General features: G+C 38.8%; 1 protein-coding gene across 1 annotated transcript in view; it reads left to right on the forward strand.

Moving 5' to 3' along the window:
* MEGF11 (multiple EGF like domains 11) overlaps nt 1–21,997 on the forward strand; it is a gene marked incomplete in the record, with an annotated part of 327,149 nt that overhangs the window by 32,192 nt on the left and 272,960 nt on the right. Inside the window, 1 exon segment of the mRNA XM_072402612.1 lies at nt 18,933–19,056. Coding sequence (XP_072258713.1) covers nt 18,941–19,056 — 116 coding nt within the window.

Below are 21,997 nucleotides of genomic sequence, written 5' to 3' on the forward strand. Positions count from 1 at the left end.
TATAGCAATTAAACATGCTGGATGTAAAATACAGTTATACAATAATGTCATCCTCCCAAATGTGCATTTCTTCTAGCTGTCTGATGTGTAAGGAATAATAATATTAGAATTAATAAACTGTATTTATATAGTGTCAACACATTACTGTATATTAAAAAGGGCTGAAAATGACAGACAAATATAAACAATGACACAGGAGGAGCGGACCCTGTCCAAAAGAGCTTACATTCTAAGAGGTGGGGGAAGTAGCACACAATAGGAGGGGGGACATGGAATGATGGGTAAATAGTGAAGGTTTAAGAGACAGAAGAAAATGGGTAGGAGGAAAAAGATGGGTTAACAGCTCTTTTAAGTGTGCAGAAAATGGGAGCAACCCGAATAGGACTAGGGAGGGAGTTTCAGAGAGTATTGGCAGCTCTAGAAAAGTCTGGGAGCCGTGCGTGTGATGAGGTTATGAGTGAGGAAGTCATTAGTAGATCATTAGAGGAGCAGAGAGAGCGGCTGGGGGAGTATTTTTTTTAACAGGTCAAAAAGGTAAGTGGGTCAAGAACTGTGGAGGGATTTGAAGGCAAAGCACAGGATCTTGAATTTGATTTTAAGGCTAAATGGAAGCCAAATAGGAGAACTACAAAGAGAGGCAGCAGAAGAGGAGCGGAGGGAAGGATGGAGGAGAGAGTCGGGTTAGAGGAATACCAGAGAGGAGGTGGTTACAGTAGTCCAGACAAGAGATGATAAGAGCGTGTACAAGGAGTTTAGTGGTCTCAGGACAGGTTAAGGCAGGTTTTGGAGATGTTACGTAGGTGAAAGTGACAGGAACTTGACAATGTTCTAAATGTGGGGGGGTTGAAGAAGAGGGCGTAATTAAAAGATGGTTCCTCTTTTAGAATCAAGTTCTCTTGTTCCTTATTTTTACACCTCTATAACAAAAAGTATTACTACTTATCTCCAAAAGTTGGGAGGTATGTGCGTGCATCCAAGAATGATAACTTTTAAATTATATTTTTTTAAATATACTCATCTGTCCTCACACAATCAAAGGTGCTGTCATCTTCTTCCAATCTTGTGCCTTCTTATACTTCGGTCATCTTGATTGGGGAGGTCAGGATGACATAACTTCTGCAATAAAAATCATGCCTGCACACAATTTATAATTGGGGAACTATGGTTTTGCTTTAAGTTCTAAACATATGGATGAATTAGATGTCAGCCCAAATGAATTCAGGCAGCAAGAACTTTACATCCTAGGTCCTATTTTACACCGGGGCCATTTGGTTAAATGCAGCAACCATTCTAATTACTGGGACCATCATTTTTACTAAACCAAGTTCAAAAAATTAATTACAGGTCTGTTCTGGAGTGTGACGAGAAAATAGAAATGCCTTTTTTTTCCTAATAGCAGACTCCAGCTCCTGACTGAGCATAACATCACACCCTTTCCATCAGGTTCATCATATCCAGTTGTACTAGGCTGTCTCAGAATACTTACCTTCACATTGCCTGGGGTGTTCTTTTAATATTTAATGAAAAATCACATGATTAAAATCTGGTTCAATACGTTTTTACACGTTTGCCAAATAATATTCAGTATTAATAAAAAGAGCTCTTTGATGTATAGATATTATTAAATTTGCCCTTTATTGCTTTAAAAATCAAGGAATCACAAAGAGAACTGCCTTTAAAATAGGATCACTCAGATTGTTCAGGCTCCTTTGTGTGACTTGGGTGGTTGGGTATTTTCCCTCTTAAAAGGGGAGGTATAAAGTCATTTTAGCAGTCTGCATGAATACATTCCTGACATGTTACAATACTGGTACTGTATCATCCCCCCCCAAAAAAAGGTACCTTTTTGCATTTCAAAGCAGGTAATAGGAGATCAAGGCAATTGTTTTTTTTACATCTATAGCAATCCCCACCCCTATCTTATCTGCTTTGTCTTACTGTTGGCATTATATATACAGGTAGTCCCCGGTTACATACGAGATAGGGACTGTGGGTTTGTTCTTGAGTTTAATTTGTATGTAAGCTGGAACAGGTACATTATTTTAATAAATGGAATTAGGACAGATGTTTGTCTCAACATATTATTAGGCAGACTGGTGTCAGTTACTGTATAAAATCCTCACTGTGAGTTAATCACAAAGCAAAAAAAAAACTTTATCGAGCCTAGACATTCATTAGCTTCTGGAGCAAGCTGTGCTTTATTATGCAAAAAACAAAAAAACAACTGCAGAGTTTGTCTTGGTTATTAAAGAGTTACAAGAGTTTGCGGTCCTTAAGCTCAAACACAACCTCAGCTATGTTTACCAAAAGATTTCTTCTGCAAGTCATGCAAACGCCCCCCTCCCCCCATCAAGCCTCCGTCCTGCACACAAACAGCAGGGAAGCCCCGTTAGTATCTAGGAGTCGTCCGTATGTCAGATGTCCGTATCTCGGGGACTACCTGTATGTATGTATGTGTATATATATATATATATATCTCAATCACTAAATCTTGAGCCTGATCTTTTCTTCTGAAAATGTCTCATATAGAGTCTGGTTAAGTAAAGGCACTGTCCTTTCTTCACTATGTTTTATTTTTTAAAAATCAAATAAATGCAGACATATCCCATGGTATCTGATTAGTAATCTGGATTTTGAAAAAAATATAGATTCACTTTGAGGGAAAATGAGGGGCTTGAACATACACTCTTAATTAAAGTTAAAGACTTATTTAGTATTCTTTTTCAGCACTTTAAATACAATTTTCCCTAATTACACCACTCCCTAATTCAACCATTTAAAATACCCCATGGTTTACACCATTATCTTTAGCCAACATTCAAACCAGTGTTTCTCACTCATGTAACCTAGGGTTCCATTAGAGGTTGCTAGGGGTTCCATAAGCAGTTATCAAATTCTGCCTCTCAAGTCAGTTAATTTGACCCCAATGATGTTTTTAGCATCTCACTGGCCTACAATGTAGGAGACATTTTTTCCACTGATCATCACCACTAACTACTGTGAGCTGTTTATATTGTAATTATTGTAAGACCTGAAAATTATTTTTAGGGTTCACCTGTGTTAAGGTTGGGAAAGTCTGATTTATACTATCAACTTCAGCAAATGTGGCTATTGTGCATTTGTTCAATTATCAATAAATAAAATGCCCCGTATCTCAGAGATTTACCCATATTGTGTACTTTGACCTTACTATTCCCTTTTGTTCAGATTAATAATAATAAATTGGTTTCTCTGTTAACAATTTGGAATACTCCACTTAGTTATTTGTTGTTAATTCTTTCACTCACTGGAAGGCCTGCTTGTGAACCATAAAAGTTAGGACTCATGTATGACTTGGAGCTCTTTTTTTATAGATCTAAACATTGTAGACATTTCTGAATTTATCAAGTGTGTTTTTATTAAAGTGAAGAAGATTTCACTGATGGATAACAATAAACCCCTTTTGTTCTATGAGTTGCTGGCATTTGACTTTATGGCTTTCCGATGATTTTATGCACTCTTACAAGTTTTGAAGCAGTTACTGTTTACTTTTGCCATAAGTGTTTTTCTATAGAATCCTGGAACCTGATTCGTGTGTAAATTTAATATATGCAGTCTGTGTACCCCTGGGTGAATTTACCTTTTCTGTCTTTTCTGATAGCCATTATCACAATGAGAGAAAGCAATGGCAAATCCAAACTTTCACAGCTGCCACACAAACATGAGATGAGGGGATATCTATCGCTGGGGACACCTGTTCTGGAGAGAGCTTTAAAGAGAGGATTACCCCTCAATTTGTAGCAATTTCCTCTAATTTTCTTGTTGCGTCTTCATGATAGGCAGTGAAAGGAATTTTCTCTATAATAACACATAAATAAATACACTCTCAGTCATTTTATCCTTTACCTCCTTTTGGAAAAAAGGTTACCTATACACCCATGCATACATCCATACTTTCATATTCACATAACATCTGAAACTGCTGTCAAGTAATTATACATACTTGACAGATATGGAGCTCTAGCAAGCCAAAAACTGTCAATTTGTGGCTTTAATACAGGCTAAGGCCATTTAATCAAACTGCATGTTTTTGGAATGTGGGAGAAGCCCGGAGTACCCGGAGGAAACCCACGCAAACATGGGGAGAACCTGCAAACTCCATGCAGATAGTGTCCTGGCCGAGATTTAAACCTGGGACCTAGCGCTGCAAAGGTCAGAGAGCTAACCACTTGCATTTTGAGTATTTTGTGTTTTAGGGCTACTATGGTGCTCCGGAAGTGGTCTTTACATAACTTCCATGAAACCCTAGGAGCCACCGGGTACGTACAGAGACATTAGCACAGATATACCGTACTTTTCTTATATTAGGTAGCTATTTATAGTATACTAGTATACTAGTATATATATATACTAGATATGGCATCCAACCCGGAAAAAGAACTCATTTCAGTTATAGTTACAAAACTTCCTTGCAGGTAGTTGGGCAATTTTGTACATTTTCCTTTTGTTTTCGGGTGTCAGTGATTCATATATCCCTTGGGAGTGATTGCCTTAAAGGATACAGAGAAATGGTTATTTATCTCCTCTGTCCAGATGGGGGATGATTGTCTCAGGGACCCGGAGCACAAGTCAATTCCCCCATACATGTCTCCAGCTGATTCTGGTTACTCACTGTGCTGCCAGTTATAAATCTATTGATCTCCCTGTGTTAGTGACAGGACAAGCAATGCCAGGACAAAGTGACTTCTGGTTCTTCAATGTCACGCACTTCTCCAACCATTTTAACCCCCTCCACCTTTGGGGTGTTGCAGGTGGCAGAACAACTCCATGAATCATGCTGTATACTACAGATTGTTAATGAGCATGACTGCAGTTTCCCATGCAGGTCTCTTAATAACATTGATAGTCTTGTGTGTCTCTATACATTTATTAAGCTGAAGCTGATTAGAGGTTAACGAGTAGCTCCCACAGGATCTTTCAAGCAGAAGGAGATGATCAGTTCAAGATTAACTGGCACTAACAGCTCCATAAACCTCCGGCTGTTGTACGCTACATTTGAGGCTGTAAATCTCTTAGTGTAGCCCCAAGGGGTAAGAAAACTTCAAATGATAAAGCAACATAGTTGCTTATGAAATTCAATAATATTGTGTGATATTTCTCCAAAGCATTGTTATCTCATGAAATGTCCCTCTGTTCCCTTTATTCTGTTCTTCTGAGATTGGTTTATTATAGAACTTTAAGGTCCAGTAATTACTTGACCATATGGGTACCTTGATTGATCATATTGGTGTGGCTGGTTGGTATAAGTTGTACAGTGAACTGGAGCCATTGAGTGAACTTCTATAACCATGATTTGAGCACTAGAGAAAGTTATATTTGCTATATCCCGCTATTAAGAGGAAATATATATATATATATATATATATATATATATATATATATATATATATATAGTGAGGGGTTACACTCAGGATCGCCTTTGCTGGGGTCAAGGGACACTTGTCTGGTTCATCCAAATCAGGTCACACACCAAGGTATCAGCCTTAAGCTGGCCTACAGCCAGGTTTATTGCAGGTTGCAGATAAAATAAAAAAAAAACCTTGCCTGTCCGGAACTTAGTATACATCAGACCTCCCTGTCTGAGGGAGGGCTTCTCCCTGTCAGCTCAAAATGAAGCTTCCAGCAACCCTCTACTCTCTTTTGAGCTCACTCACACAGACCGACTTTCTGAGTGTCTCAGCAGAGCTCCTCACACAGACCCCTGTCTGTGTCTCTCCAAGCCAAGCCACTGACTGAGCTCCTGTCTCTATGTTTTATCCCCACCCTTAGTGCTTGTTCATTAATTATCCCACAGGTGAGAGTCTTCCACCTGTTAATTCACATAGGAATCTTAGGCAAATATATCTCCCTTTCACCACCAATCCTGCATTGATGTCACAATATATATATATATATATATATATATATATATATGTGTGTAAATTATACTGTAAAAAAAATTATACTGTTTATGGGAAAACAATATTCCATAAGGTTATGTGTCATTAGTGGGAAACAACTATTGTGTATTATTTGTGTAGCCTTAAACTATTTTAACCATAGCAATATTTCAGCCTAATTCACCAGTGACCCTCTTCTTCCATATTCCATCCAAGAACCTCTGTACTTTGAGTTAGCATTGGGCTACCAGTAATTTTTGGTTCAGACACCAATGCCGTTCATAGCATGCTTACTAGCAATTCAGAAATACTGTTGTTTCAGCTCCACTGTATCTTCCAATAAAGAATGATAGAATACGAATGTTTCTTGCCCACATGCTGCATGATAATTCTAGGGCAGTAAAGCCACACATGTTCATATTGACATGAACCTATAATGACATGAATCCATGATGGCCATTGTAACCTCTGTGTCACTACTTTTGTTGGTTTTCTTAAAATTTTAGCTGCCCAGGTGTCATATTGATCCTTTGTGCTTCTTCAGACACCGATTATGATCTATCAAAGTGATCAATAATTCTGACTAAGGACCTTTTTAGACCTGCCGTGTGAAACCGTGCAAAACTTCTGCTGTATGTAGTGGTAAACTGCAAGTAACCAGATTTGTATACGTCTATGGTGCAAATCTTCGAACAACTGCGTAGCCAAAAAATACTTGTCACCTATGGGAACCACACTGACATTTGCCAGGGCAGCATTCATAATATGGTTCCCAACCTCTCTCATTTACCTAAATGGGTGAGCGGGACAGCAGTTCAGTCTGCAGCAGAATGTTGTGGCCTGCCACAGATCTGAAATCGCCGAAATCTCTACTAAATTAGTTTAATGTCAGTGATTTAGAAAGTATAAATACCAGAGACAGCAGAAAGTGCAGCGTTCTCCCCAGCTCCTTTTAGCTGGACATATCACCCACCATTTTTTATTAACCACCCGGCTGTTTTTGGGAGGTTACTAAAAAGTTGGGTCAGAATACAGAGGCCACCACCCGCCTACAGCTTCTTCCCACCCAGAAGAAGCTGTAGGGCAGAACGCTGGGCAGAACGCTGAAGTGTAAAATTTTTTGACTATTTCCTTTATGAGGACACATATTTCTTATATATGTCAAACTCTGAAAGACAAAATAATCAGTTCAGTTCATGACATAAGTGATAGCCAAACCGGTAATACATAAAACTTCTGTGCACTTCTCTCCATCAACCAGATTCTGGCCTCGGGCAGACCACATTTTTGGCTTTGGCTGTTGCTTGCTTAGTCTTCATCATGTTAATAGTTTGTAAAAACATTTACCGCTGAACAAGGGACAAGTAAGAATTTATTGGCTTTCATATTAAAGCTAAACACAGATACAGTATAATATGATGTTTTGATTATGATTCCCCAAGCATATATAAGGCTTGTTGCAACAGGCTTTTATTCACATTAGCATTGGTTCCCCACCATACAAGTCAAAGGGGATGCAAAAGCAGCTTGAAGCAAGTTAGTTCAGCTTGGAGGGAGGTCATTTGCAGTTCAGAAGGAGATGAACTTCAGGTCAAATGCTAATGGTAATATTCTCTGATTCCAGCAACATCTCAAATGCAAGAATGCATTTTAAAACAAGCTGCATTTGCCCATCAAGTACTATCACAAAGCTTCTGTTTTGAAATGATGAGGGAACCCTATCAAACTCCCCTTGTACCAGCCTGTGTCTATCTTCTCTATACTGTTCCTACAACAATTACTAAGTGTCTTCTTTAATTGATAGGCATTAATGATCATTGCTCAAATCACTGAAATTGGCCACATTTATTGATGGCTATTTTATGTACCCTGACTCAGAATTTCCTTCTAATAACTAATAGATTAAATGTATTGCCTTTACAGAATCCTGCAAAAATAGTGTTGGTTCCCATGTCTGCTGTTCCATATAACTACCCATCTGCCTTATAAAACAAGTCACACGTTTTTCTCGTGGATTAATTAGTCAGATCATCAGTCTGACAGTGCAGAAAAGATGCCACATAATGGTAGCGTATTTTCTATTCTGCAGCTGGCATGCTTTTGCTCAGTAGATAATAAAAATGTGAAATCTGCAATATAGCTAATGTATATTGCATATCATTTAGCAGCTTTCTTGATAATGACATTATAAGAGACAGAACAGTGACTGACAACTTAGCTTCCTCGGAGACATTTCAGAAATTGATCTATTGATATTCCTGCATTTCATGTCTTGCTGCTGCTTGCCAGTTTATAGATGCACTGCCCGGCAACTCTTAGATGCACCATGCCACATTTACTGTAGTGAGAGACATCTAAATGTATAAGGAGACTTTACGCATACTCCAAGATGGACAAATCCCAGGTAACATTGCTAAATCTGAACTATACAAACTCCTATCAAGCAAGCACACATTTTACATCCAGGCTGAAGCTGCTCCTTTCGGGGTTCATTCTGTGCCATTTGTGCAGAGGGTCAAAATGTGGTACAGAGGGGCAAATTCTGACTCCCCCAAAATAAACTAAGCTTGCTAGGATAGGTAACTTGATCCCAAAATGTCCTTGTTTAATTGCTCATTGTATGGTTTGTGATAGGTAGTCCTGAAACAATAAAAAAACTAAAAAGAGAGATGAGTCAAAATGTTAGTACATGGAGACCCTTCATCATTTAGGTTTTATAGGAGTTGCTTGGGATATTAGCTATTTTACCAATGGATCATACATTTTTAAACTGTACCCTCCAATACAATGGACGGTTAAAAAACAATAAAACAATTCAAGCAGCTTGTAAAAATTATATGGTCAGCAATGTTATAAATGGTATATAAAGAACCACATACCAGTAAATTAGAACCCCCCCCATTTTTTTTAAACCAGGGACAAAACATATCCTACATATATAAAGATAGTTTGTTATCTCTCTTTCATTACATTACATATAGCAAAGTATATTACATATAACGTATAATTTATAACGCATTAATACATATTTAGACTTATATTTTAAAATGGAAGATCTGCTAATGTTTGCTTTCCCAAATTACCCAGTGTAAGTAGGTGTGAAAAGTACCTGGATAAAGTTAGGAATTTACTTGCCTTATCCATGGGTCAGATATCTCCAAACTTCTAGGTAGAATACAGGCGACCGCAGAGGAGGTAACATTTTACAAGATACTAGCACAATGTTATATGTCTTGTGTTTCAGGGGGATCCATCTGGAAGGGTGGCAGCAGCATTCTCACCTAGGCACTAAAGATAAAATATGTGGATAAGGTAAGTATATTTCCAACTTTATCCTTTACAGACAGGTTTTTCACTTTCACATATAGTAGCTGATTTAGCGGGTAGGAGGAGGCCCAGAAACTGTATGCCTATTTAGACCATTTTAGTATAAGGTCTGCTTTCATGTGGCCCTCACATTCAGGTGCCCTTAAACTTATGTGTGAGTTCTTATAGACTGAATGTTACACTGATGATGAGTATGGTAGTGACATTAGATTGTGAGCCCCTTTGAGGGACACCTAATGACATGACTATGGATTTTGTACAGCACTGCCTAATATGTTGGCACTTTATAAATACTGGATGGTAAAAATAATGAATTGCAGATAAACTGCAAAAAGACTGGAGAGGAAAATGTTGGATTTATGTCATATATATTAATTGTTCCCTTTATGTATTTTTCAAAAGAGTGCCTGTAGGTTGCATAAACCAGCACTCATATATAATACACGTACACATCTTTGTGTGGCTCATGCTGGATAGAAGGATCTATTAATTAGATTACTTCTGATATAAAGGGTATGCTTGGCCTTCATTTTAGTGAGTCGTTTTAAAACTTCCTTCTGCTTCCTAGAGTTGGTTTACTTTTTATATATCCAAAAAAAAAGAAAAAAATGGCAAAGCATCAACCATCAAAGTCTGGATTTGCTCAGCCGGGGCCATTTGGTAATGAAATCCGTATTCCTTGCTCGGATAATCTGTTTTTTTTCTCACATCCGTTTCCTAATTGGCCTGTTATTAGTGGCACTGCCTTCCAGGCCCTAATTGCAGGAACACAGAACACCCCTGTTTATAACACACAGTAACCATGTGTCTCTTAGTCTGTCTCTAAAGCTGCCTATCTATCTTCCCACGTCTCGGCTCTACACCAACCTCATTACATTACCATCCGTGGGGAAACCTATCATGTAATTCTCTTAATTAACATTACATGTCATTAGCAAGCAGCCAGCTTAATCTAATCAAGGGCATAGCAAAGTCTGGGGAGATTTGGAGGCAGAACATATAATATGTTAATTGTGTTATCGATTTGATGGTTCGGAAAAAGTCTTTGAGCCTTTCACCTGCAGGGGACCTTTTCTTTTTCTCGGGAGGTGAAGAAGGTGAATCTTCTGTACTGTCAGCAGTCACAGTCCCCAGAGGGTATAACGACACCAGATTTGTTTTATGAAAGCACACAGTCATTTGTGTTTTCCTCTTTCATATTTTGCATTTAATTTTCGCCATCTATGTTAAATGCTCCAACTCTGTCCGCACGCCCCAGTGTCACTTTGGTAATTGCTCCCATGCTGGCTAACGTTAATACTGGTTTAATGCGTAAGAGCTTTAAAAATTGTGGCAAAAGGCAGGTAGTTAATGCAATTATCATTCATTTATCCCATTAGTATGAAAATAAGGCACCTATCGAACATATCACAAAGCAATAATGCCTGTGCATTAAGGCCAGAAGCACTAATAACACATGGATCACTCTGGAAATGATAGTAGGTTCAAGGAGATTGCCTGTGGCTTCAAACTTTACAGTAAATCAAAACCCAAACACTAAACTTATATAAATACTTTATTATAATAATGTAATTATAAACTTGTTTTCAATCTGCAGATTATAACACTTAGAGAGGCCAAGCCATGGTGGGCACATCCTGATATGGGTTGACGACTGTGTTTTTGTGTTTTCACCCAGTCAGTGTTATTAATAATATCTTTATCTTCATTAGTAGTGAGGATTAAATCTGCTTGTAACACGATGAGCCTGATCTAAAAAAACTCTCCAAGTCTGGAGAAGACAATCATGGAAGAACCTGGGTGATCTGGAACCTGGAATGGATTTCTTAAAAATCATTTGCTATTAGTTGGCAAATGTTTTCTTATGATAATCTTCTCAAGTCTTGGAAAACTTTAATAAATTGGGGGCATGGTGTCTGATTATAGAGCTGTTTATAGATAACATACCGACCAGATTTCTTATGGTTTCTAAAATTCCTGTGGGGGCTACATTCTGTGGGAGCAGACATTTAGAAAAGATCACCTGGCACTGCCATCTTAAGGATGATTTTCCTTCAGCCCAAACTCACTATTACATTATTATTATTGACACATTAACAAACAGGTTTTCTCTTTAATTCTACTTCAGAAACAGATGACCTAGGGATTACTGTGTCACCCAGTGTACACGTTTCCCTTTTCTGAATTCTTCCATCAGTGCACAGCGTCCACAAAGATCAGATGTTTCATCACCTTCAACAAGGGGGAACCTCAGATATTATTTTTCAGGTCATCACGGAACCCCTTTAATAATTATTATATACGCAGCTCACAGTACTGTAGTGTGGTGGTAAGTGGAAGAATGGTTCTTACATTGCTGGCTATTACAGATAGCCAAATTGATAATTGGTGTCAGATAAATAGAACTTAGAGTTCTGTACTGCTTATTGTTTAAGAAACCCCTAACAACCTGTGGAGGAACTGTTTTTGAAAAACACTCACATATAACATAGGAGACTGGTCTATAAAGTTCTATCTAATTTTTCCAAATAATTCGCTGTTGTTGATACTGGGTAAAGTTCTGGAATTTTGGACTGAAACAATACTTAAAGTAGAACTGTGGCCTCCCAATAATATTATTAGGTTTTAATATAGAAAATGTATACTACAAAATATGTGCTACTAAAGTAAATTATAGGGTCACCTACAATAATTGTTTTCCCTTACTTTCCATGGAAAGTTCTACAAATATCCATTGATTCTAAGGATGAGCGAGCAAAATTCGATCTTGCAGCGAATCCAAGAACACAGGAGTCCCACCGCTGTGCTCATCATAAATGAATATAGCCGTGAGAATCGTCCTGTGATGATCCCAGAGGATTGCACACAGGAGGATTCCCATGGCTGCATTCATGGTATTACTGCTGCCTCCCCGGGCACCAGAGCTTAAATGAGGGCTTGCCCTCATTTAACCTCTTTTCCCTGGGGATCGCGCACAGGAGGATTCCCACGGCTGCATTCATGAATGCAGCCGCGGTACCCCTCCTGTAATGATTTGCTTGATCTTCCGATGAGTCCGGGAGATCAGTTTGCAGAAATTTCACAGACCCTTTGGAAGTTCGAGGAAATTTTCGTGAGAGTGCCAGAGGCATTCTCACTCATCTCTATTTAATTCTGCCAGTAAAGTCCACCTAATGAAGCTTTATCGATGATGTTGAAACGATGCTGCACTGTTCCTGAGTTGCCACTTGTGTAGGCATGGATATCAGCATTGTCTCTGATTCATAAGACTGTAGTGTGTCAATCATCACTTGGCCACACCCAGTTCTGTGCACTGTTTTCCTGATTGACAGCTCTGCTTTGGTGCTGAAACCCCATCCCTCTGTGATCTGCACTGTCTGGGAGGGGGAGCATATGAGACACTAATCAAAGAACACATACTGGCTCAGTTAGGGAAAATAAAGGAAATTATTGTTGGATTAGTAGGGTTGTACATCACTTTACATTGCTATTTAGGTTTTCATACAGGAGCCTTTGGATGTAGTTTAAAATTTACATATAGCCAAAAATATTTGTTTTTTTTTTTTTTTTTTTGTAAAGGGTTTTAAACCTTTCCTCTATTGTTTCCCCCTAGAGAATCCTTTTAGCTTTTTGACCTCCTGAACATTGGGCCTCATTAATTAAAGTTCTTCAAGGCTTGAGAAGATACACTTTCATCAGTGAACCTGAGTGACCCAGCAAATTTGGAATGGATTTCATAAAAGTAATTTGCTATTTGTTAGCAAGTGTTTTTAATCCTGGACGAGATCCATTCCAAGTTTGCTGGGTCACCCAGCTTCACTGATGAAAGTGTATCTTCTCCAGCCTCAGAGAACTTTAAAAAATAAGGCCCATGGTCTCTGGTACAAAAAGTGATGGGGAATCCACCTGTCACATAACACAACCTTACAATAGGGAAACCTGGATTGATCACAATGAAGAATGTATTTTCTAGAAGAAGGATTTCCTTCCTACCCTGGGCTGTTTCTCATGATGTAATGGGAAAAATTGCTGATAAAAATACAGAAAATAAATCTTTGAAATCCTAACCATTGCTGGCTCAATATAACCGCCCCCCCCCCCATAAAGTCCTGTCTTTGCATACACTTTTGCAACACAGTTGAAATTCACTATGCAATTGAAATGCATAATTCTGAGCTGTCTAATCTGTTGTAAGATGTAATTTTGTTCATTGTTCTTATTTGAACAATCCTGACAATGCTGTACAATTCCCATTTTCTCTTTTTTTTCTATAGTAAATGGAATACAGCTTGGCCTAGACCTGGCAAATCAGAGCCATTGAACAAGACAAGTTACCTGCATCCTACTGTGTATATTTATCAGTGCACACTGCAGACAGGCTGGATGTAAACAAAGCAATGTTTGGACATGTTTAGTAGAAGTAAGGACTTAGACGTAATATGTTTTATGATTTATAAGTCCTTGAATATATATTAAAATGACTAATGTGTTTTATAAAGCATCCTTATTGAATTATATCATTATTATATAAAATGAACACATCATTTTTCTTGATCAGATCCTATATGTATTTATTATTCTCCTGCAGTAAGGGGTTAATACATCGTATATGAAATGCTTTTTTAATGGAAACAGTTTTTTAATGGAAACAGTTAGTAAACACAATTCCCCAGAGCCCCAAATGGGATGTAATCCATTAAACTCCACAGATATTAGATGACAATAGATGCATGTCTGATTTCCTCGTATCCTGATTCCACACAATGAAGGAGGCATTCACATCAAGCAGCCCATGTTAAAAACTCCCCTGAGCATTGCATGCTGGTAAAAGTGTACCCTGGAGAAAGCACTCATGTGATAAGTATACGCTTCAGGGGTAAGTAAATGGGGACACCAAGTGCCAGATGTAGAGAAACTCTGACCTGCTTACCAAACAAAGCACTTTGATGCTCTGTACCGCAGGCCCTTGGCATTGATACAGTGGCAGTACTCATACACCTGATGAGTGTAATAGAGTCAGCTATGTGAATGACTCCAAAAATATCTGGAAGACATTCACAGTCCAAGTTTCCTGGTATTTGATTTTTCAATACAAGCATGAGAAAGTAATTGTGCCGCAGTGACAGTAAACACATGAACCGTGGCATTGCTGCCGTACTTTGTCGATACGGGGTTAAGTGCATTTCACATAAATAGCAATTGCAGCAAATGGCGTGTATGTAAATCGTAAAAGGAGATCCGCCCGGCTTCTGATAGAATGAGTTGTTAGCGTTTGCCAATAAATAGAACCTTTCAGAGTAACAACCATTGATTTCAAATGTTGTGCTAAATTCATAGATTTAAACTGCGACTGCTCGCTATGTTTCTATCTATAGCTTCTTGGCTATGAAGTGGTTAATTGTTAATGATGCCAGCCTATCAAAGGGTATATAAAATCAAGGACTCCAAGAGGAGAACAGATTAGTCTGATAAGTCAGCAGCCCACTCTCCTCTCAATCACAGCATTTTTATAGATAACGTAAATCCAATCATTACCATCTCATAGAAGCTTTAACATGCCAATGTAATTTCAAAAAGTTATTTTCAATATTTTAAAATATATTACCCGGTGATATTTCTACTTAGGCTTTGTTCAGACACTTTCTGTTATATGGTGACAACTCAAATTTCCATGTCTAAGAATTCTTTTCTAGTGTTGTCACATGGGATTCTAATGAAGACTACAAGAATTGCAAATAACATTAAACAGCCATGGTCAGTCCACTGATGGCACCATTAGAAGCCTGTCCTGAGCAATGCCGTGCAGATATTGCTAGAATGCATGGAGTGTAGATAGGGAAATGGCTTCAGAGGATCTGCATTGGATCAGAAGGTTTAGGTTACAGCAACAAAAAAATCAAGCAATTCAATTAGAGCTGAATTCTAGGCAGATCTAAAACACAAATAATGCAGCTTTGTATTTATTAACATGGAAATAAACTTTCCAAGCTTTTGGTAATAATTAGCAAGTATGTGCAGCATTCTTTCTCATTGTGGGACCTTTTCAAAGCAGAGGGCCACCATTGGGGATGGGGCAAGAGGTACTTTTGTGCCCAGCTCCAATCAAATGAGCTTGACTGTAGCAATACTGGAACTTTTAGAAATGGGGGAGTGGGTCCCAGTGTGTAGCACCTTGTATGGGGCCCTGAAGTTTCTAATGGCGATCATGCATAGGTGCAGTGCATTGATGACAGATCTAGGAACCTTCATCTTCACCACCAACTCCTCTGGGTCCACTGTGATCCTCCTTGGCCATTGGATAGTGTAATATTGCATTGTCCCTGGTATCTAGGTCTTTTTCTGGCACAGCTAGAATAGAACCGGGCTGTATGCTGCATGGTGCCTGCACCATGCCATGTAATCCAAAAATAAGAAGCCACCAGGAGCATGTGTAAATGTTTTTTTGAAACTTTGCATTTCCCCTTGCAAAAAAATTCTTCCTTCCTTTAACCTTTTGTAATTTTAGTTCCACTTAATAAATAATTTAATGTATTCTATTACATAGGGTGACCTGGGCTCAGTGTGTAGCCGGTTGAATATTGTTGGCCATTAGACATCTTGTAGTGGAAATTAAGTACTGCAGGGGAGAGCAAAAAAATGTTGCTTTTTTATTTTATCTTTAATAGACTATTTATTTTTATTGTATTTTTGGCTACAATTTTTGTTGAAATTAAATTGTTTTGGAAGCAAAGAAAATGTCATTTTGTTTGGGTGTACACATGTATTTAAAGTAGTGCGTGCAGCAGGATTGTCCTTGAGATTCTAGGTGCTCTTGTAATGTTGATGTCTTGATGATGTAGTTATTTGACTAGAAATGTGTGGCATTCTCTAACAATTGCCGTTTGTAAGTACCGTATTTTTCGACGTATAAGACGCTCCGGAATATAAGACGCACCCAATTTTAAAGAAGGAAAATCTAGAAAAAAAGATTCTGAAAGATTATTCCCCTTCTGATCACTCATGTGCCATTCATACCGGTATTCCCCTTCTGATCACTCATGTGCCATTCAAATTCCCTTTCTGATCACTCTGTGCCTTTCAAATTTCCTTTCTGATCACTCTGTGTCATTCAAATTCCCCTTCTGATCACTCTGTGTCATTCAAATTCCCCTTCTGATCACTCTGTGTCATTCAAATTCCCCTTCTGATCACTCTGTGCTTTTTTTCCACTGTACGGCAGTTAGGACAGGGAACAGCAGGGGGCGCTGTGCCGGCTTCTTTCACTGCAGCCAGGAGGAGACACGCTGCTGCCACAGAGGAGAGGAGACACACGCTGCTGCAGAGAGGAGAAGAAACACACGCAGGATCGGGTATCGGGTGAGTATCTTATTTTAATTATTTTATAACACATTTGTCGTATAGGACACACCAACTTTTCCCCCCCCCCAGTTTTGGGGAAGAAAAAGTGCGTCTTATACGGCAAAAAATACGGTATGTGAATTTTTATATTGCACTATATTGCATATTATTTTGCTTGTGACCCATCCATAGCTAGGCCACCCATGTCCATCTGGAGTGCCCCTTCATAATACAACTTACTATTGGTTGCTGTTTGTCTTAAAGTTTTGTTTACAGTTTGGTGTCTCAAAAACTCTGCTGCTTCCACAATGAATTATCAGTGCAAACTATTTTATATTCTTCAGGTTTTTATAGTCTCTGAATTTTAGCGCACTCATGGGAACTATTGCATTGGTTTTATCTGGCTTTCTATAAAATTTAGAATAGAAAAAAAAGTGGAAACTGACTGTCCTTAACTCAAAAGTACTTTTGGAGCTCAGCAATTTAAACACCCTTGTCAGCCAATGATATTACAGCTGCTGAAGACAGATCAATGAAAACTCAATTCTGCTACCTGGATACCTGACTTAGTAAATTGCACAGTTCACCCTACGCTATAATCAGCTCTGTCCCCAGAAATAAAGGCACTTGTATTTCTCTAAAAAGGCACCCAACTGCCATGGTATCATTTCAATAGGCTTATGCAATGTCACATTTATTTCCATATAGAGATGTATTAGTTTTTCCTTAAGATTTTGTATTGATGAGAGAGTCAGAACACTGTTTAAAGTCTTCTCCATCACATTCCAAAGATTCTCAATGGGTTTAGGGTCGGGACTCTGATGGCCAATGTCTGACAATGGTGTCCCATATTTCCTGAACCATTCTTTCACAATTTGACTGATTGATCATAGCATTGTCATTCTGTAATATGTTTATGCCGGGAAAAAAATCCATTGATGTAAAAACCTGGTCATTCGGTATATTCAGGAAATCATCTGACCTCATTTTTTGGGAACATAACATAGCTGAACCTGAACCTGACCAACTGAACCAAGCAAGAACCCACAGACACCCCAGACCATAACACTGCCCCCACAGACACCCCAGATTATAACACTGACCCCACAGACACCCCAGACCATAACACTGCTCCCACAGGCACCCCAGATCATAACACTGCCCCCTCAGGCACCCCAGATCATAACACTGCCCCCACAGGCAACCCAGATCATAACACTGCACCCAGAGGCAACCCAGATCATAACACTGCTCCCACAGGCACCCCAGATCATAACACTGCACCCACTGGCACCCCAGATTATAACACTGACCCAACAGGCACCCCAGATCATACCACTGCCCCCACAGGCACCCCAAATCATAATGCTGCCCTGACAGGCACCCAAGATCATAACACTTCTCCCACAGGCAACACAGATCATAACACTGCACCCACTGGAACCCCAGATTACAACACTGACCCAACAGGCACCCCAGATCATTACTCTGCTCCCACAGGCACCCCACATTACAACACTGCTCCAACAGGCACCCCAGATCATAACACTGCGCCCAGGGGCACCCCAGATCATAACGCTGCCCCAACAGGCACCCTAGATCATAACACTGCCCCCAGGGGCACCCTAGATCATAACACTGTCCCCACAGACACCCCAGATCATAACACTGCACCAACAGACTTGGGGACTTTTTTTGGGACTGGCAGTGTTAGTTGGTATATGTTCATGCTGGATTATCCAGAACAGTGGTCGCCAACCTTTTGGCCCTCACTAACTACCAATAAATTTATGGACTCCAGACCGCGTATGCGTGAGAAGCCAGGTGTCACTCAAAGGGGAAGAAACTTCCCCCAGAGTGATGTCATGATGTCAGAACCTGCCCACCCTCCCTTCTCAGGCTCAGACAACCGCCCACTGCTCTTAGCCTGTGATACATATTGGGATGATATGGTCAGCGGCTCTGGCAAGTGTGCCCCCCCCAGCAGAGTCCTTCTCCTGACCCCACTGGGGGATGCATCGGCCAGGGCCACCGGTTGGCAACCACTGATACGCAATGTGCCTTGAGTAGTGTAAGACATTGGCAAATGTGTAGGTGCGTTAGATGGTTACTTCAATACAGTGATTGTTATGAAGTTTTAGTGTTTTTTTTAAAGTTAACAAAATCATTTTTTTTTACCAGTATTATACCAGTCTGTTATATAGGTGCAAAATAATATAAATAATGTTAATAGAAACAGCTATCTTAGTTCCGTCTACCGTTTAAACTTTGGAATCTACATATATATATATATATGTTATTTCCCAGCTTTAAAGTTAGGTTTTCCCTTTTGTGTTTTTGTCTCTGCAGGTGACACAATGAAGCTCTTTGCTGCCTTGCGATGGACTGTAAAGGTGTTCATCTTGTGTCTGGTGCTTGGTACGGCTGTCTTGCTGAATCCAGAGGATCCCAATGTCTGCAGCCACTGGGAGAGGTACTGTCAATCACTGCACAAACTGTTAGAGCTCTGGGACACGTTTTTCTCATATGCCATGGGGATTCATTCATTATGCTGTTGTGAAACTAATGGAAAAAAGTTTTATAGTTATGTTTTAATTAATATACCTATAGTGGCAGGATGAGATAGGATTTAATTGAAATATGTGTCCCCTATTATAAATAGTGCTTTAATACGGTCGTCCTGGCTTTAGCTCTAGAGTAAATCTTAGTTTTAATGGTTATTTGCTTTCTAGGTAGAATGAAAATTGTACTTGTAATACTTTATATTTAGCCATTATCTTTGTTCTTGAGTGACAGATCTAAACTATGGGTCATACGTAGCCAAAAAAGACATTTTGCAACTTATCTTGCAACATTGGGCTATGTAGGAGTAGAAGAAAAATGGAAAATTTCTTTCTACAATGGAATTGCTTGTTGTTATGTTCCAGATCAGGTATGGACCAGAGTCAGATCATCCTCAGGGCAACACCAGGCAGGAACCTAAGACCTGGTAGATATCCAGGGGGCAACAACCTCCTTCATACATGCAGAGATATAGAGAGAAATAGTTCTATATTCAGTTAGAGCTGTGCACCTTCCTGTCACGTTAGAGGATTGGCATTGTGGACATTTGGTGTTTTATGGGCCCATACCAGACATTGCACATAGGAAGCCTTCTGGACCCATTGTAGCCCTTATCAATGTCAACCTAAACTGTTAGGGCCAAAGCGGCTCCATTGACCATCCTACTGTAATCTACCTTTGTTATGGACAGGCATATCTAAATATCCTATACTGGGAATAGGAACTGTCTATCTGTGGCTATTCTATTTCAAATGAACAGTAGAGAGCTTTTTATTTTTTATTTTTAAAGCACTCGAAAGAATGTCATTATATTCAAGGCAGAGATGAGGGCGGGGGCTAAGCAAACATTGTGTTTTTATTTCTAGGTTTATAATAAACGTACCTGAAAGTACTCATTCATATTACTTTGAATTTACTGTTTTAGTGAAATATATCAGTTATGCTAAAGCTAAACCAATTACTTAAAAATATTCCTAAATACCCACAAACGATATACTATATATACTTAAATATAAACCAATCAGAACATAACCTCTGGTACGTACTTGTACCTGAAAAAAACAGTAAAAACACATTGATTCATGTTTAATTCAGGGCAAAAATTGACCATCAAGGCCAACAATTATACAGTAATAAATAGACTGGCCAATAAAAGTATTTTGAATAAACATTTCCACGGTGTGTTATTTTAAAATATTTATTTAAAAGGGGTAAAATAAAATTCTATGGGCTGCCTGTTTACCATTTCCTCCCCTTTTTCACCGATTAAAATGTTTTTTTACTTTTGAGTTGGTTATGATGAGTCATTTGATCTTTTGTGTATAGTTGCTGGACACCAGTAGATGGCACTGTGTCCTCATGTAAGTGTGTAACAAACACTAATAATGTCTTAGACAGCAAGTATTACACACTTTACATGAGGCATCAGCACCCTCTAGTTATGACATAAATATATAACAAGATGCTTTTTTAGAATGGCATCTTCAGGTTTATACTTGAGTATATAATGGATAATTAGTGTCATCATTAATATTATACATTGCTGAATATGGGTCTAAAATTAAGTATGGAAGGGGATAATCAGCGAACCTCTAGGTGAGCCCTCTGCAGCCAAGTTCGTGTATAAATTCTTAAGATTTGCTTTTCAGTAAATATATTTATATAGGTTTTTAACATTTGTTAATTGCCTGTATTTCTTCTCCTCATTGACTATCTCAATAAATAAACACAAACATTTTTGTGAGATTGTAACTAGTTTTCCGAAAATCCTCTTGTTTGTAGTAAATAATATGCAATAAATAATGCATTACATTATTAAAAAGAAAATAAAGTATGGCTGTAAATTTTGAAGGTTTATTCTTAATTGTATATATTTTTGTGACAGCAATGATTTGGATGACATTTATCATACATTGTCACCATTATCCAGTGTTGTGTTGTTATTAAAAAGTGTTTTTACTGATCAAATGTGTCATTAGCTTTATAGAATTGGGCTGTTCTCACTTCAGCACCACGGAGAGCTACATGTGCTGACTGTTCAGTCTGTCTATTCCTGTTTCATTATTGTTTGAAGAGCTAAATCTGCAAACATCTGATATTCCTGAAATTGAAATAGGAGATCCATTCTGTTCCAGCATTCTTGGATTTTTTTAATCATAAGTAGGCTTCACTGTTATATCCTGTGGGGGCCCTTTGGTTTCCTGGGCACTAGCGCTCAGTGTATACAGTCACATTCAAGATAGGAATGTTGGGTATGAATTGTTGTAATAAAGAGTTCAGATTCTTTGTGGACTCCTCTGATTTTGAACTTGTCACTTGTGATTCTCTAAGTCTTCAAGCTTCAAAAGAGCCAATTGTTAATTTGATTTTCTGTTCATGGGGGTCCACAACAATAACATCATCTATTTTAGTTTCAAAGTCCTTAATACGAGATCTTGGTCACTTGTGGGAGATCCTTCTATAGTTGTTCAAACTAATCCAGTTGAGCAGAAAGCTGAGCACCCAGGTCAGAAGGAGAAGACCCATCCTTGGAGTACTTATCAAGGACAGGCAAGTCCTGAAGGGGCTGGTGAGCATCAAAAAAAGCTCCGATGTCCGCCATCCTACTGAGCTTTATGGCGTAGAATACTTTATGTTTCTAGAGTCATGGCCAAAGGTCAGTCATCAGAACGCTGGCACGTTCCTTAAAATTGTCTAAATTGTAGGTTCACTTATATAATGTTTTCTAGTAACATAACATGACTGTGGCAAGACATAGCTAGGTCAACTTGCCTAACAACCAAACCCCCCCCCCCCCACAACCAATGTTTCCCCTCCTTTCGAACTTTCCCCACCAAAATCCACCCACTAAA

The sequence above is a fragment of the Pyxicephalus adspersus genome, chromosome 2, assembly GCF_032062135.1.
Source record: "Pyxicephalus adspersus chromosome 2, UCB_Pads_2.0, whole genome shotgun sequence".
In the NCBI taxonomy this organism is placed as follows: Eukaryota; Metazoa; Chordata; class Amphibia; order Anura; family Pyxicephalidae; genus Pyxicephalus; species Pyxicephalus adspersus.